Source organism: Magallana gigas, chromosome 6 (genome assembly GCF_963853765.1).
Source record: "Magallana gigas chromosome 6, xbMagGiga1.1, whole genome shotgun sequence".
Lineage (NCBI taxonomy): Eukaryota > Metazoa > Mollusca > Bivalvia > Ostreida > Ostreidae > Magallana > Magallana gigas.
The window spans coordinates 11,465,431-11,482,690 of NC_088858.1; the positions used below are offsets into that span (position 1 = coordinate 11,465,431).

General features: G+C 34.0%; 1 protein-coding gene across 1 annotated transcript; it reads left to right on the forward strand.

Annotated features, from left to right (window-relative positions):
- Positions 1–311: 311 nt before the first annotated feature.
- LOC105345137 (QRFP-like peptide receptor) lies at positions 312–16,311 on the forward strand. The gene is made up of 3 exons (XM_011453183.4): positions 312–1,018; positions 13,396–13,792; positions 15,414–16,311. The coding sequence occupies exons 1-3, from the start codon at positions 600–602 to the stop codon at positions 16,080–16,082; spliced, it is 1,485 nt and encodes a 494-aa protein (XP_011451485.2). The 5' UTR covers positions 312–599; the 3' UTR covers positions 16,083–16,311.
- Positions 16,312–17,260: the final 949 nt, after the last annotated feature.

The following is a 17,260-nucleotide window of genomic DNA, read 5'->3' on the forward strand; positions in this document are numbered from 1 at the left end:
TTTTTAAAAAAAAAAATACAGAAATGACTTACATAGTACGCTGTCAATCTTTGACTAAAACTTATTCCAGAAACATCATACTTGGATTTACTTACATAAGTATATCAGTACAATATCTGCAAATGTTGGAAAATTATTTTTAAAAAAGAATCTGGAATTTGACTCGCATTAAATATCATATAAAGCACAACACAGATACTTATTCAGAGATAGACAGTTTTACAAGGTGGAATTGGCGACCAATCTGAACCAAAGACGATGACTGCGCACGTTGCTTAGAGTTGCCGTATAAATGGCTAGCGTTTACAGATTGGATTCCAGTTTGCAGGTGTCTCTCTAGCTCGCTATCGACCTCCCAATACACTATCGAGTTTACGTAGCGCTCACTTCGAAATTGCTTTAGCAGTGATTTACTAATCTTATATTTGATTTTTGATGGGTATTACAGCATAATCTCTCGGTGTTAAAGGGAACTTGAGCAGCGCTGAGCATTATCGCCGTGAGATGAATCTCTACTCCATGTCCTAAATGCAACCAGAATGGCTCATTAAGAAAATTATCAAACAAATGTAGCAACCAGTTTGCTAGCCTTTAGAAAGATGAATTTCTCAAATTTAACTAATAATTTAGTTGAAAACTCCTCGGTTCTTGACGAGTATGGATGTCCCATTAACAATGGGTACTACAAGGACTTCACTCAGATTCCTGCGGTTTTGGCCACCATCATTGGTATATACATCATTGTCATCGTTCTGGCTATCTGTGGGAACATGTTGGTGATATGGACGGTTTGGAAAAATAATCATATGCACACCGTGACCAACTATTACATAGTGAATCTCGCGGTATCAGACTTCCTGGTGTCCGCTATTGTTACACCGCTCAAACTGTTGGAGTTTACAGCGCCGTGTCGCTGGAACATTTTCCGGAGTGATGGACTCTGCTCTTTCATGTCGTATTTTCAACCCTTGTTTGTCTTCGTTAGTGTTCTTACACTTGTTGCCATCTCCATTGAAAGGTAAGGATTCCTGAATTTTTTGGTCATATATATCTTTTTAAGAAAAAAGATGATACCGAAATAAAAAAAACAACAACATTTGGCCCCTTTATCACTTCAGTGGACCAAAAAAAAAAAAGAAGAAAGAATTGCTTGTGTGTGAATAGCGTAGCTATAAGGCTGATTAAAATTCATGTCTTTTTCGTCAATAGTTTGACGAGTTCTTGTGACAAAGTTAAACCGTATAAACAACTGCATGATAAATATAAAAGGTGACAGTTTGTGATACTCGAAAAAATCATTACCCACTTGTTGGGAAATAAATGACACACGTGCAATAAAGTTGAACTCGTAAAAGATCAATTGCAATTTATGTGCGTCGCCGTTTATTAGTCTGTATAACCTTTTCGAAACCCTCTCAAGAAGATCAGAAACAATTAAACCAGACAAATTGCTGCCTGGTTTTACCGGAATCGGTCTATAAGATATGCATACCCACTTTCACTGATTAAAGAATTTTTTAGATGCAAAACCTGACTACGGATATTCTTTGGAATAAACCCAGTCATCGTCTGGTTCTGGTCTCTAACGTTTGCCATATATTGGCTTTTCATGCACGTAATCAAAGTTCTATAAGAATCCCTCTGTGCTATAACTTGCACAGTAATGACTTTTAAGATGTCAGGCGTTAATAAGCTGTGTAGGTAGATTTTTTGATTAATTTCCATCCCTGTTTCACTTAACTTCATACATAGGCGTAAAATGATTATCAACAAAAAATGGCGTTTTTCCCCCTGGTGGTTTAAAAATGATTCAAGGGATCCATAAGAACCGGCCTAGTTTTCAAGAAATTTCAAAGCTGACCCCTTTTCACGGCTGAGTATTTGTAAGAAATAAAACAGAAATAATCGGCATGTGTGGTCACAGTTGGAAATAACTCCATGGATTTATATCGGATGTAAATTTCATTCACCAAAAAAATATTTGTAATGCGTTTATACGTTACATCAATGTCTTATCGAAGCGGTATCTTGTGTTATCAAGTCTTTGTGCGGCTTGATAATCTTTGGATAAAAATCGCATGATTTATTCCTGGTCTACGAGTGCAATAGAGGGATGTGACCTCTTTCTAAATCAGAGATACATTGACCTATATTATATCTGAGGGGGGTATATTTTTTTTGCAAGAAAATTCTGAGACTGTCCTATATTTATGATTTTTTTTATATATTAAAGACGAATCTCTCTGTTTCTGTATATATATATTTAGATAAAGATAGTGGGATATTGTGATATTATGGTTTTAATTCATTGAAGCAATTTTTTATATACATGGTTATAGGTCCAACATTATTTTAAAAAAATATCATAAGATAGACAGATGCGCAAACATAAAAAAAGATGAATGATAATGAAATCAGTAAAGATATGTAATTAACAAGACCTAGTCGAAAAAGCTAATTAGTCTCATGCTTTGATTGACAGTGGCTGTGGCACGTGACAAAAAGAGGCAAGCTAGTGAGTCTCACTCGCAATAGCGTAGAAACCCCTAACGAAGCTTGAGTGATCTTAATAGATGTTAATTTCAGAGTTCTTAAGCTTGTTTTTTTTAAATGAATGCTGAATTCTTGGTCTCTGCTGAAGATCCTTGAAATAACACTTCACCGACATCATCTGTTTACAGATTCCTGACTAGCAAGGATTAGCCGAATTCATTAAGATATCCTTGGTTTTTTTTTTTTATAAATGTGAGTTTTAATGATTAAATTTAAATGCCATTGCATTAATTTTAAATCATTTTAAGATGAAAATATCAATTTTCAGTTTTTAAGATATTTTTTTTTATCTTTAAGGGCTATTAAACAGAAATCTTTATTGTTTTGATATTCTGTGCGCAACAAATCGTTATCTAAGGAGTCGTATTCGAACCTGCAACATACATCATAGTTCTACTCCAGATGTTGAATCGAGTGTAACCGCTACACCAAACAGAAAACATTACCATTGCAGTTATAATTGCAAAATATTTGAATGAATTTATCTTTTATTCATCGGTCGCTCCTTTGAAATCAATGATTCAGATTTTTTTCCAATGATAAAAGAACACTGTCTCCATCTAAATCTTTGATGCCGTATGAAATTTTATGGAAAAAATAGTATGAATGAATTCAGTTTAAAGTGATATTTGAGGTTTAATATTAAGTGTTGTAATCCCTGGGCGAATCATAATTTCACACGTGTTCGAAAATTAGCGCGTCCACAAGATACAATACGACAGAGACATGTTCATAGTTAGACAACCTATCATTTAAAAATACCTTTGAAGCGGTGGTCGGCTTTTGTTGGATGCAGAATTACCGCCGGATATAAGGTTCTCATTCACTCGTTGATTCATCAAAGCTACAACACACCGGTGGATCAAAATGTTCACGAGGCGTGGTTACAAAACATGCGAGTTAGTTCCATTTTGCTATTGGCTACAAATGTTGTGCTGTTAAGTCCCGGAAATTATCAATTGAAGTTAAAAATGCAGTCTGGCGTCACCCTAGGCCTTTAGCAAACGTTCAAATTCCCGACGGTATAGTGTGTTGTGTTTTTGTTGCATCGTTCAATGAGGCATTAAATGTAATAAACTGAATTTTCTGAGAGACTAGAAAGAAAACGTCAACTAAATTAAGGATGCACAAGGTATATCAACAATTAGCAAAACAAATATATTCAACCATTGTTATAGTGTCCTGTTTGCTTAAAGCCAAAACGTTTCCAAACAGCCCTGTAGTGTGAAAATGTACTACCGCTTCGTGTTATCTAGTACAGCATTCAATTTTCATGACAAAAATATTTATACGTTTTCAATCTCTTACATTCACATTAATAATTTTTGCCAGGCAATTAGAATTCTTACACGAAAATCATCCTAGCTTTTTCAATTATTGGAAAAGCACCGGTTTCTTCCGGTGGCGGGTTTCAACGCAGACGATCTTAAGTCACGTCTAGGATTAAAAAAAAGAAAAGAATTTCCGGTATACCAAGAAAACAATCTCTGTAGAATGTGAAGAAAATGTCAATAAGTTTTTTATGTGTAACCCCGAATATTCATGGAAAATTAAATTATTCTTTTGAAATAACTAAGCACAAAAATAAAACTGTTTACTAGTATTTTACCATCCACGAAATCCTGATATGTTTTTGTGAAGTATTTTGCACTAAAGGCAGGGTAATATTTTATTTAGCGGCAAATAGTTTTTTTAATTGGTTATGCAAAAGTAAAATACCCCCTTCTGATTTCTCTGCTTCATTTATAAAAACAATATCATGGCACTTTTCTCAGGGAGCAATTTCGAATGGAAACAACTCAAAGGTCACATAGAGTCCATTTGCTTCTTGTGTCGTCAGAGTAACATATGGTAATATGGATGGTTGCATAATTATGAAGAATTGTATTCTTAGGAAAGATATTTTTTGTTATAAATCAGTGGATTTTTTTTTTGTTCATTTTATTATTCAGTATTGCAATGGATTATCACACTGCTGGAACTCTTCATCTTTCACTATTATATATTACATCAATTCTCGACGTCTCAGATGATTGGCATAATGTTCTATTAAATACCATGATCTAGCGAACGAGATCGAAAAATTTGCTGTTTCTCATAAATAAAATACATTGATTTTTTTCAAACAGATCAAATGTTAAAGCTGCTTGGTCCGATTTTTTTGTAATTACAGTATCAAAATTTTTTTCATACAAATCAATTATCTTAGAAAGTTATGGACTTTCTCCTATTTACACCAGCAGAATCAGTCTCCTTTCAAAGTTAGAAATATTCAAAGTAAATAAAAATAATTTCTCTTTGGGCAAACGAAAAAACAAACCAAAATGCATCACGGGAATGTTTAGAAAAGGAAACCGCTTGGTTTCGTCCCCCGAATGATTGGGGCTATTCAACCCGCATGCTATGCATCGATTGTAAAGAAAGCAGACTTTAGAAATATTAGCGAACAAGACATACACATGTTTATTTGTAATTTGTCTGATCATTTCGACCTTTATTTAAAGCGATGTCAAATTCGCAATACAACCATACCCGTCTCGTCGTCAGGGGTGAAATTTAACATGAGGCGAAATAACGCGGTACCTTTCAATGTCGTTTGTTTTGTTAGCAAATGTTGTACGTATATTTCTTCATTGAAATTTGGCATAATTGACGGGTAAAACTACTACAATGTCTATTATTACACATATACTAAGCATAGGCATCGTTTAAAAGCGTGCAAAAAATTTGATATAAAATCGGACCAAGCAGCTTGCATTTTTCTTTTTTGCATATCACGAAAATTTCATTTTCTATTAAAGTTTGACATTTTTTCTTTTAATGTCATTAAATTTTGATAATCTATAGAATTAAACATTTATACAAAAACTTGTCACAAATATTTGCTAGTTTTGGCCTACACATTATACAAGTCATCAAACATCAAGATTTGCCATTCATCTTTCCAACAATCTAGCAAATTGCATCGTTATTTTCACGACAGAACTGCGGCGGAAATCCAAACGAACTGTTGGAGATTCCATTTCGCGTTCATCTTACACGAGAAAAAAAATATATTGTAATAAATGCGAACACTAGAGAAGAAGAAAAACATGTTGGTTTGTTCTCGAGAGCGAAACTGATGATTTTTTTTGGTTGGGTCTGTGTGTAGGGAAACTGGTCACCGAAATTACATCAGTGACAGCTTTTCGTGTGCTTCTATTTTACGTTACACGCCTACATATGACAAGACAATATTTCTAAAGCAGAAATGTGCAAATTACATATAATCAAATTTCTCCCTTCTCTTTCCGATGATCAGAATTAGAATTATTTGACTGAAACGTTAGATAGTCACATATTTATCAGATTAATTAGTAAAATTAGTAAAAGCTATTCTTTTATACAGACGTCTATGTTTTCATAGGATTCTTTGACAGTAAATATAAATAAACATATTAAGGATATTTTGCACCACGTCTATATAAAAAAGCATTACATAAAAAATTCTTTTGTCACAATTTTTGTAGAATTCTTCATATCGTAATGCATATATATTCATGTACATATACACTATATATACTATCAAACATTCCACCGACAGTCAACAAGCAACTAGCATGTATGTGGTAATGGAAATAACAATTGTCCTAATCATGATACTAGTATTAGATGTAGGACATAATTTAATTTGACTCGAGAGTTTCTTTGTCATAAAGCTCCCATAAAGTGGACTTTCTTTCAAATTATTCTGCTATAGAATGGACATTAACAAGAAAGAAGATCGATTTAAGCTCGTTTTTTTTCACTGGTTGAAATCCTGTTAGCAAAAGCTATCTGCATAGATGTCAAATCCATGCTAATACTTTCATTAGGGGCTCACAGCTTGTCCTAATCCTATTTAACGATAACGGAAGGTCAACGTCTCAGTTAATGGCATGTAATGAAACTTATCAGGGGTTATACAAAACAAGCTATGTTAATGATACCCTCATAAGTAGTGGGAAGTTTAAAACAACAGTTACAATGTATTCTCCAATTGCCTTTGTTCTTGCATGCAAAACAGATACTAGTAACAAAGCTGATACAATTATGTACAATACTGTAGATGATAGATAAGAAGGTTCAGAATGTACGGGTACATCAGTTGATATTTATGTTTGATTTCATCGTTTTCTAAGCTAATTATACATCATATTATATAACATTGCAGAGTTCCTATACCGAATGTAAAATTAAGAAAAAGTTTCGAAGCCACAACAGCTCTAAGAAAGCTTTTACAATATGCCAATAATAACACTTCAGATTAAACTTGCCAATAAAGTTTTGTTTTAATTTTTGAAGTCCCGGCCGCGCCGTAAGTACACGATTGATTCACTATGATGAGGCGACGGAGAAAAGCTGTATACGAATTGTACAAGTACAGTTAACTTTTGAATTTGTCAGTGTACGAGGACATATTTACTTGGAACCATTCTTCTGAGTATGCACATTAAAATTGTGGCCCTCTCTGCACTTCACATCGATACTCTTGGGTCGTAAGAATGATCTGCCACATGGTTTGAAAGGAGGATTTAACATAGCCACAAGGGCGATTGCGAATCTTTTTTTTGGGGGGGGGGGGGGGGGGGGAGTTTTATCAATTCCTCTATTCAATCGGTCGCAGCGGAGATTCATTAGATTAATGAATCCACGACAAAAATAATTCAACAAAGAAATTAGCAGAGATTGACATTTATTTATTATACATCTGTAAGCATAATTATAGATGTTGTCGTTCCTGATTTACATTATTTTATCAAATAAAATTCATGTTTACAACCTGACAATAAATGATAAACATTATTATTCATAATATCAGAAAGACATTGGCAAAGCAATGTTCAGACATTTGTCAAACAAACATTTTACCAAAAAAAATCAACACCTTAAGTTGTTTCACTACTTTGATTTTCTCTGACAGCTGATTTTTCTGACAGCTGATTTTGGGGGGGAAAACGAGAAAAATTAAGACCTCTGCACTCCTGATCACTGTGAGAATCCGATATAGAGATGTATTTTTAAGAAAACTGGCTGTCATTATTTTGTGCCGTCTTCTTTAGTTAAAATGCTGTTCAAAGCGTTGGGGATTATTTGCAAAGATTCTGTTTTACCATCGAATTAAAATATTTTACTTGATTTTTTCCAATGTTAATCAAAGTCAAAAGGCGAACACCAACGACTCAGAAACACAATCAATTAAATCGATATCTTGATTTTTCTGTAAAATTTGTTTCTATATTTCTATAACTTAATTAAATAAGTCTTTTCTGCATTTAGTGGGTGTTGATGTATGGGGTTGCCTAAGTTTGATTAAAAATAACGTGAAGAACACCGAAAACTTATTTCCTTTACCATTTATCATTATTATGCAACTTGTGAACAGTCTAAATTTGTGATAACAATTCTGTTATCATTTTAGAATAAACCTGAAATATCTAATTTCAAGTATGCTGAGCATTATAATTATTAACGATTCATAACATGTTATGAATGCGTTATGTTATAAATGAAGTACAGATGATAGAAATGTCTCAATGGTGTGATACAGCTGCCTTAGATAACTGCCTGATGTGAAATTTGACTCTGAAGCAGCTTAATACACTAACATTCAAAAATAAAGAAAAAGGACAGGATTTTCAAATGTGCTTTGATTATAAAAAATTTGATTAAAAAGGACTTGGTAAATGATTACTTAAAGCAACACGTTGATGCCGTCTTCCCTTGTTAAAAGCGCGTCTTTTATGTCCCAAGAGGTTTTCTTAATCTCCCGAAATAAGCTACAGAAAAGAGTGCTAGTATTCAAGTAGATATATATTGTGTCAGAAGAAAAGCTGGAACTTCTGGGCGTTGAACACAGCTGCTTACAGAAAAGAGTGGGTCTTGGAGAGGTAACCACATTAAAAAGTCGTAAAATGTCGATTACAGACTAATTGGTGATTACTATGGTGACCCAGAAACGGTCTGTAGTAGCCTTGGTAAAGGAGATCAAGTGCATGCCATTTTTAATTTTTTTTTCTTCGGAAGTTTTGAAAAATATATCGTCATCGAGTTTTTTTTCTAAAGCTCTGAAACGGTTTATTTTTAGGTTTATACAACAAAGGTTCAATTTTTATTCTTTTTCATCTTTACAAAATAAAATAATACTGAAAATTTCAATTTCACACTAGATACCATAGATACAACTTTGTTTGAAGAAATGTAAAACTATTGGTTACACAGGCAATTGTGCCTCGCGTGAAATTCGCGTTAATTTCACGTGCGACACACTTGGCTGTATACGATTAATTACTACTTTATATTTTTCCAACTGTGATTGGCGCATATGATCTATAAGTCTATCAAAATACGCCACAAGTTTTAATCAATGAGTAGTGGTATTTGTATAAAAATTGTATTTACACCCATATTTTCTCAGAGAGAGGGGGATGGGTTAATCGTTAAACGCAAATGAATGGGTGAAACCTATAACAAACATATCAAAGTTGAACTTTGATATCTTGTACGTAATGGAAACGTCGAAGTGAGGTTGAAGACCCAACAATTATTCGTGTATTTTAATCTCGAATCCTTAGATATCTCGGATATCATTTAGACCTTTTCGAGTTCGGATTAACAATGTCCGACTGTATTATACCATGCATACATCAATACAATGAGTATCGTTCTTTACAACAATAAATGGAGTCCAGTAATTGTAAGCTTATTATGATAAATACTATTTTTTTGTACAATATTAGATGAATTTTCAAACCGACACTATGACAATGAGAGTGCACACACATGTATTCATGTATTTTACATTCTATATATATTATGTACTTTCAATCTGGTCCCATACGAACTTCTTAATGAACAGATCAGTCTTTTAAAATGAGTCCTAGGGAGTCAAGTATTTATGGTTACATTATACTTCAATGTACTTTCTAACTGTGCTATTTTAAAGGGTTTTAACTACGAAAGGTGAAATTTTAATCGGACAATACCCGTTATTCTCATGTGATTATCATTAAAGAGAATTTTTGCATGAAAGCAAACAAATGTATAAATTGATATTCCGGGAAAAAATGGATATTATTTGAGTTATCGTTGTTAGTAAAGAATAACTGTTGTTTTGGGGGGTTTTTTTTAAAAGAGAGAAGATTTTCAGAATAATAGTAAGACTTGCTTTAACAGAATCCGATTAAACTCTATCAGGCAGACAAAAAAAAGCAATATTGGTGTTTTCTATGATAATATGAAGAGTTTTTTACCGTAAGCCCCCTGAATCTCAAGCTTCAAGTTGAAACTAGGGACGATGATACCTCCGCAAACTTAGACCGTCGGCAGCAACAGACAAATAATGATTTCAAATATCACGGAAACCGCGAACTAAAATGAAATGCGCAAAATGAATGTGTTTTTATGAATTGATCATGTGAAACTCCATGGAAAGATATTACACTGTTGATGAAAATGTAGTCCTTTTTCTTAGAGAAAATAGCTGTCTGATTTATAACAGGTTCCGTCTTGCCACCAGCCAAACATTTTTGGGAAATATGTTCAGCAAAACTACTTAGAGATACTATTACACTCTTGACATTCGCATAAGCCATTATTAGGAGAATATTGTTTACTTTATATAATATTTTACGATTTCAAAACAAACGTTAAATTTAGGATTTAATCTTTGTGTATTTATATCTTTGGTAAAGAAGATTGCAGAATGTCATTGAGAACAGCTGACTTCTAAAATTAACATATATAGTTCAATGCAGGGACAACATTGCGCATGTGCAGAATAGTTACTTCTTGAAGGTTTTTCCGCACCTTTGAGAAATTTCGTTATCAAGCACAACCTTGTAATGTCTTACAGGGTATGATAGTATGTAAACAGTTTGAAAATTATTGAAAAAAACCATTTTGTGAAGAAGAAAAAAACCCATAATTTTTTGAATATTTGTAATTAATAATATGGAATTGGTAAACTGAAGTCCAATTTGAGCTTGGGCTCTCTGTTTCAGTAGTCTGATGTCATATGCAATGTGCTTCGAAGCTAAACAAATAATGGTTACAAAATAAATAATTTCCCATGCAGTGAATTAAGCCTCCTTTTTGTGACGCCCTGTTATAAAAACTATGTCACGGAGTGTGGAGGACCCTTAAAAGACTACGGCCAGAATTAAGAAATGAGACGTGTTTCTTCTTGCGATACTATATCGATTTCGCCTTCTTGTGTTCTGGTGTGTCAAAAATTAAGTTTTGCCTTGTAAGAAGCCAATAGAAATGAAGCATTCTGATTATGCGTTCACAACTGACCAGATATCCTTGCAGTGAAACAAAACAGTGATTTACAATCAAATGCTTTAGTGGTTCCTGATGAACAAAGAATCTCAGTGTTCTATATTAACCCTCTCAGGTGTGTATGTATGCATGTATCTCTGTGCTTCTTTATGATCTCACAGAAAAACTAAAGTAATCATGAAATATAATTATTGATTCACAGGGTGGAGAAATTCTGGTTGTTGACATTTTCCTGTACTTAGTAACATCCCAACGATAATATCAATAAGTTCGTTTAACGTGAACGCACTTGAACACGAGACTTAAACCGCATTTTGAACGAATTTTGTAAACTGAAGTTTTCGTGCTAGATCATTCAAAACTCTATAAAGATGTGTGGGTATTTTAAATAAAGCATCAAATATTGAACACTCCTATTTATTTATTTAATAATCACCATTTAATTATAGAGGAGCGACATTCCCACTTTCAATCAATATTTTCATAAGGTTTTCAAACATTATTTGAACATATTACACTCCTAATGTTCGCTTAAGAAAAATAAAACAGTTCAAGAAAAGCGTTGAGCTCATTCCAGGAATTATTTTATCTTTTAAGAATACAATTATTATAAACATTCACTGCAAAACTTGTAGGCATTTAAGACGAACAGGAAAGTTCTGAACATCATCAGCAATTTTTTTGATCGGTAATTTCGTGATTGCAGCACTTTCGCAATCTTTTTAAAAAGAACTTTGCAAATTATACCCAATTTATCTCGCTCTTAATATCAAATACTCTGGAACCATATCGTCAAAAAAGTAGATCAACTTTGTACTCTACGAAACAAGAAAACATTAGAACTGTGCTTGATATGTGTTTGTAATTATCTAATAGGTGAAGTAATATACTCCTCCGAAAGTTCTGTATCAAAGACTGTGAAATTATACAATTTTCTTTGGAATTAATCCAATTAAATGAGGTAACCATCAAGTTTATCTTAAACACCAGGTTAAGTACTGCATTGCACTTGAAATATAAAAAAAAATATGAAACACGTGCCTGAATTTTATACGAAGCTAAGTGTACTTTGTACCTAACGGTGCAAAGATACTCGTTTCACACGCTAGTGCATCATTATCTGTACACTCAAAGTTGATGTTTGGTACAGAGGGTGGTTCAAAGTGTTCTAAGACTTGTGTCTGATCCTTGTGCAAGTATTGCTTAAAATAAAGTAGGTTCAAATCATTAGAGACTTCACAGTTCACATTATGCAAGATTATAGCAAGGGCTTTACTGTAACATTATAAAGATCCTCGTATTGATATTCAGGAAGCAAAGCATATCAGCAGTAAAAATGAAAGGCACTTAATTTAAAAATGAAAGAAACATGCATGATCGTATATTGAATAACTGAAAGTCCGTCTATCGAAACTATGGTATCAGAAGTCTACTCCCTTCCTAACCACTCCAAGTGATTAACACTTGTTTTAAATTAGGTTCCACCTTCATTTTCGGGAATCGTACGGTCACAAAATAGGACTTAAAGAATGTAAATCAAAGTTTACATTTTTACCGAGGAGATTTTTTTCCTTCCATCCCCACCCACCCCATTTCTTTCTATAGTTGTTTGGTGCACATCTTAATCGTGCCGACATCGTTGGCTGAACCCATCTTTGTAGGAACATTATTTGCTCCAACATGATCAATGAAAACGAAACCACGTGGAAACAATTCTTGAAGAATTTTTACGACGCTTGAATTTGATTAACTTAGGAGAAGTCGCCTTGAGCTGGAAACAAATATGGGGAGTACCATTTCTTGTAATAAACTGGTTCCCTTTGTGGCTTTACTACCGCACTGCTTCTGGTGACTCGGCTCATTGCTACCACATTTACCCATTTCTTGTTGTCAATGGACTTAATGCGCAGGTGCAGTCTTGTGCATGAAGTTTATTATTTTTTTTTATTTGGTACCATTACGTATTTTGTTTGACTTCGAAATAGATTTTTTGCACGACCAGCCTTCGAGTGAAAAATCATGGGTTTTTATTTGATTGTAGCGTACCTAATTTTTCATGAGTGCTCTTATTTTCTATATAATGTATGTGGTTCTACATGTACTTGAATGTGAAATTCAAACGCTGTTTGACTGACACGAAAAAGGACTCAGTACATTTAATTATTTTTGATTTTACGAATGCGAAATTGTGTTTTGGTATAGAATAGAAAATGTGGTAGCCAGCAGTTAATCAAATCCCGAATTTCCATCCTCTTCAGCACTTACTAACAATATGATTTTCTCCCTTAACTAACTTCCGCACTCGTTTAACTGTTGTCCTAAAGTTTTGGAAATTAATACACAAACATTTTATCTTGCTTTCATTTAAATAAGACATTTGAATTTGCAAACATATGATATAAAAAATATCAAAACCATATTATGCGAAATCAAACTGCTGCAAAAAAAAAATGTCCATGTAAAAAAAAAAATACTCGAGAATGAATTATACATAAGAAAAGTCGATATAAAATTTCAGTATTCTCTTTCGTTTACTTGCAGATACTATGCCATCGTCCACCCTTTATCTGCCATGAAAGTGAATAGCAAATCAAGAACCAAGAAAATCATCGCAGCTACTTGGATCATTCCCGCCATTTTGGCGACACCCTATTGTTTCAGCAGGGCGGAACCTTTCACCATCTCCAGCGAGCTTGGCACGTTGACCGGGGAGCTTTGCTCGGACCGCTTTGACGAGTTGGACGGTCACACGGGGGATTTCAGGAGGATCTTTTTCGTCATTCTGTTTGTTGTGATGTATTTCATTCCTTTGGCCATCATCGTTGTGACGTGTACAAAAATTGCCATTTGCTTGACCAGGCCTTTTGTTGTTGGCAATTCCGCCACATACAAGCAGGATCCCACCTCTAAAAGACGTCACGAAGTCAATAAGAGAAAGGTAAGTGTCGTAATCGATGACTCGGTTAATAAGAAGGAATGTCAAAGCGACAAATAAATTACGTGTACTTTAACGATATAAGTCAATTTACGAGGATTGTCACTTTTAAAAGGAGTTAACTTTGCAGGAAATTAACAAAAACACACGATAGTAGGAAGAAAGATATTGATTGGTTTACTAGATAAATTTTTGTCTCGATTGTTAATGATTTTGTCAAGTTTTTTTTTTTTAATGGATGACATAATCTTGACCTTCAAAGTTTTTATGATGAATTTACACTAGGTCTTGTTTAATAAGTCGTTTTAATCTCAATTTCTTTAATCAATTCTTCCTTTCATTTTTTGTTTAACAATAGAGAAAAATAAAAGTCAATTCGTGTTCACTTGATTCCAGATTTACGGTTGAAAACGGGAGCAAGGTCTTGTCTCGACTGCCTCTTGGCAACTAAAATTCAATAAGAATGGTTAAATTCTGTAACCGGGAACCCCCTTGCAACATAGCACCATTTTACCTTCATTAACACTATGCACTGCATTTTGCAAAGTCCATGTCACCAATCTATAATTACAACACATCTACTTATAAAACACCTTTGACTGGTTCTGTAGAGGAGCCTCATTATCCGGACAAAACAACTGTACAATTGTTCTATACTATTTTGGTTCATCTACGGTTGGACTACCCTGTTGTAATGAACCAAAAGCTGTAACTGTTTCAGCCTCAAAAAGCCATTTTTCTTTGATTATCAAGAGACGAAAAACACAACATTTTCTATTTAAAGCCAAAGAGTAATTGGCAACATATATTCTCGTACGCTTCTTCAATCTCTTACAGTTCAGATTTTTTTTCCCATCACTGAAACAATAAAAAATAACTTTGCACTGATGGATCTTTGGCATTTGGAATATGATGGATAAAATTTTGTCTCACTTTAAATTACCATTCTATTAATTTGAACTATATTTCTATACATGCGATTGTTCTAGACCTTGATGTTGGTTACTGGGGCAGCGAACACAGAGTTACATTGGATAGGATACCTTCTCATGGCTATTTACGTCATACTTTAAACTTCGGTTTCTTATCTTTTTTTGGTTATTTTGCGTTTAAAGCTTGCTTGCGATTTGCCTGTAATTTACCTCTTGACATTGTACAGAGCCATCCGCATTGACGGTTACCATTCCGTCTAATGAAATATTTCCACTATGTCTTATTTGTATGCAAAAAACGCGTCCAGTGCTAGGCATATTTGTGTCTGTGACGGGTCTTTTTCAATTATAGTGAGACACCGGGCCTATTCTATCAGCATTAACTAAGCGATATGGCATACTGGACAACTTAACTGCACTAACCAAGTTGTTGTCAGTCCTCAGTAATAACTTAAGTCGTATCTGATATCTTATACAGAATTATGTAGAATAATATAATTTGACTGTTTTGCTATCTTTATGTATATTTTTTATGTATTTTGATATACGGTTATTGAATTCTGTTACATTTCGAGAATAAGTCAAGCGCAATACGCAATATTCATAGACTGTTAGTTAACAGCCATTTTTGTTCAATATGCTATCAATTGTTATCAATATAACTTTTACTGATATGGTGGTTTGTTTTTCAGGTGGCTCGCATGGTGATTGTAGTAGCCGTGGCATTTATTGTTGCCTGGTCGCCCTTGTACATTGTCAGTGTAGTTTCTGTCCTTCAGCCAGAGAACTTTCTCCAGAAATCTAATTTTATCTTCTCCATGCTATGTGCCCATCTCTTTGGATTTATCAACAGTTGCGTTAACCCTTTTATTTACACTGTCATGAGTGAAAAATTCCGCCAGAGTTTTAAGCGGACATTTCAGCGTATATTCTGCAACTTTATGTATTGTCGCCAGACGATTTTCAAGTATAGAAGTGGAAGCATCATACAACGGCGTTCAACCAACGTGACCTCCGCCACCAGAAGCTTCAATGACGAAGACGAGCCGCTTCACAACAGTAGCTCCGATAACAGCCGAGGGACTACGAGCACCAGAATCAAAGACGGCAGCAATAGTGAATTTGAGGAAACAGAGAAAATAAATAAATTTAATGGAACCCCGAAAAAAGAGTCGAGGGTAAAATTCTCTAGAAACACAGACTGCATATGTATTTCAAATGGATGCATGGAAGATTCGAAGGCGGAGGCCGTGCTCCTCTCGCACTCGGGAGTCTATGAAATTCACAATGATGCTATTGAAGTCCAAGACGTCTTATCGTCTAACACATCTCCATTACAACGTCTCACTTTGTTCAATTAATGATGAAAACAATTTGTTGAAGTGGTATATTTTGTGGTTAACTTAATGTTACGTTAAGAGAAAATTACCTGAACCATGTAAAGACTGACGAGAAAGCGATTGAGTAAATATGAATATCGTTGCTTTTGTATAACAATCTACCTGTTTAATATTTCATAAGTATAATCATAAAAAATGAATTAAGAAATGTAAAATAAACATTTGTTTGATAAAGATTGAGTGATTTTGAGCAAGTGCATCATGTTTATGATTTTCATATTATAATTTCTGACCGTTAATAAACATTTGTGATATAATGAAATGTTTTAAGCACTCTTTCATGCCAACAATGGTTTGGTTAACATCGTCTACCAATATCCATGCCATACAGTTTCTGTTTACTATGACGGTGAGATGATATCTATATTGAGCACCTCTAAGAGGGGGTTATCATTTTTTTGTGGGGTATTTTCTAAATTCATACAAGAAACTAGCATCACGGCGATCGCAGATAAACAATGCGATGTTGTTTTGATTTTTTTGCGATGCAGTACTCCAATGCTTTGCTGTCTATTCGAACAAAACAAAATCAAAACAAAAGAGAACAACAAAAACAAAACCGATGACCATAACAAAGAGGTGGTTTAATAAATCTTAATTTTGAGCAAATCATGTACGACGTTATGGACATATTTTCTATAGGAATTCCCTGCTACATTATCATCCTGTTCGTTAAGTGCGAGCAATTTAATTTTTATCATCCCTATGCCATAAATTCAACAAGGCTTGCAACTTTCATCCCTTTTGTCTCGGCGGGTAGCTGTGAAAATTTGATTTAGGCACATGATTATTTGACATATTTGTTGGCACCATGCATAACTGTTCATCCAACGATGTAAAGTAGTTATTGAAAGAATTATTTGAAAGAAGCGTAGTTTTATTTATGAGCTTGCGGCTGAGATTAGTAGCCTACAATTATAGGGTTTTGTGACCGTTTTTATTTTATTGTTTAGGTAATACACATATTACTCTAGTTTCATCGTTATTCGTTGAATACTATAGTCTGTCCCAAGATATCTTGGATTCACATTTTGCTTAACTGCTTGATATTTATAAATACCTCAGGGTTCAAACGATGTTCATTCAAAAGTATAAAAAATTTCCAAGATTTCTCAGTCGAAACGCCCCTGTTAGCTTAT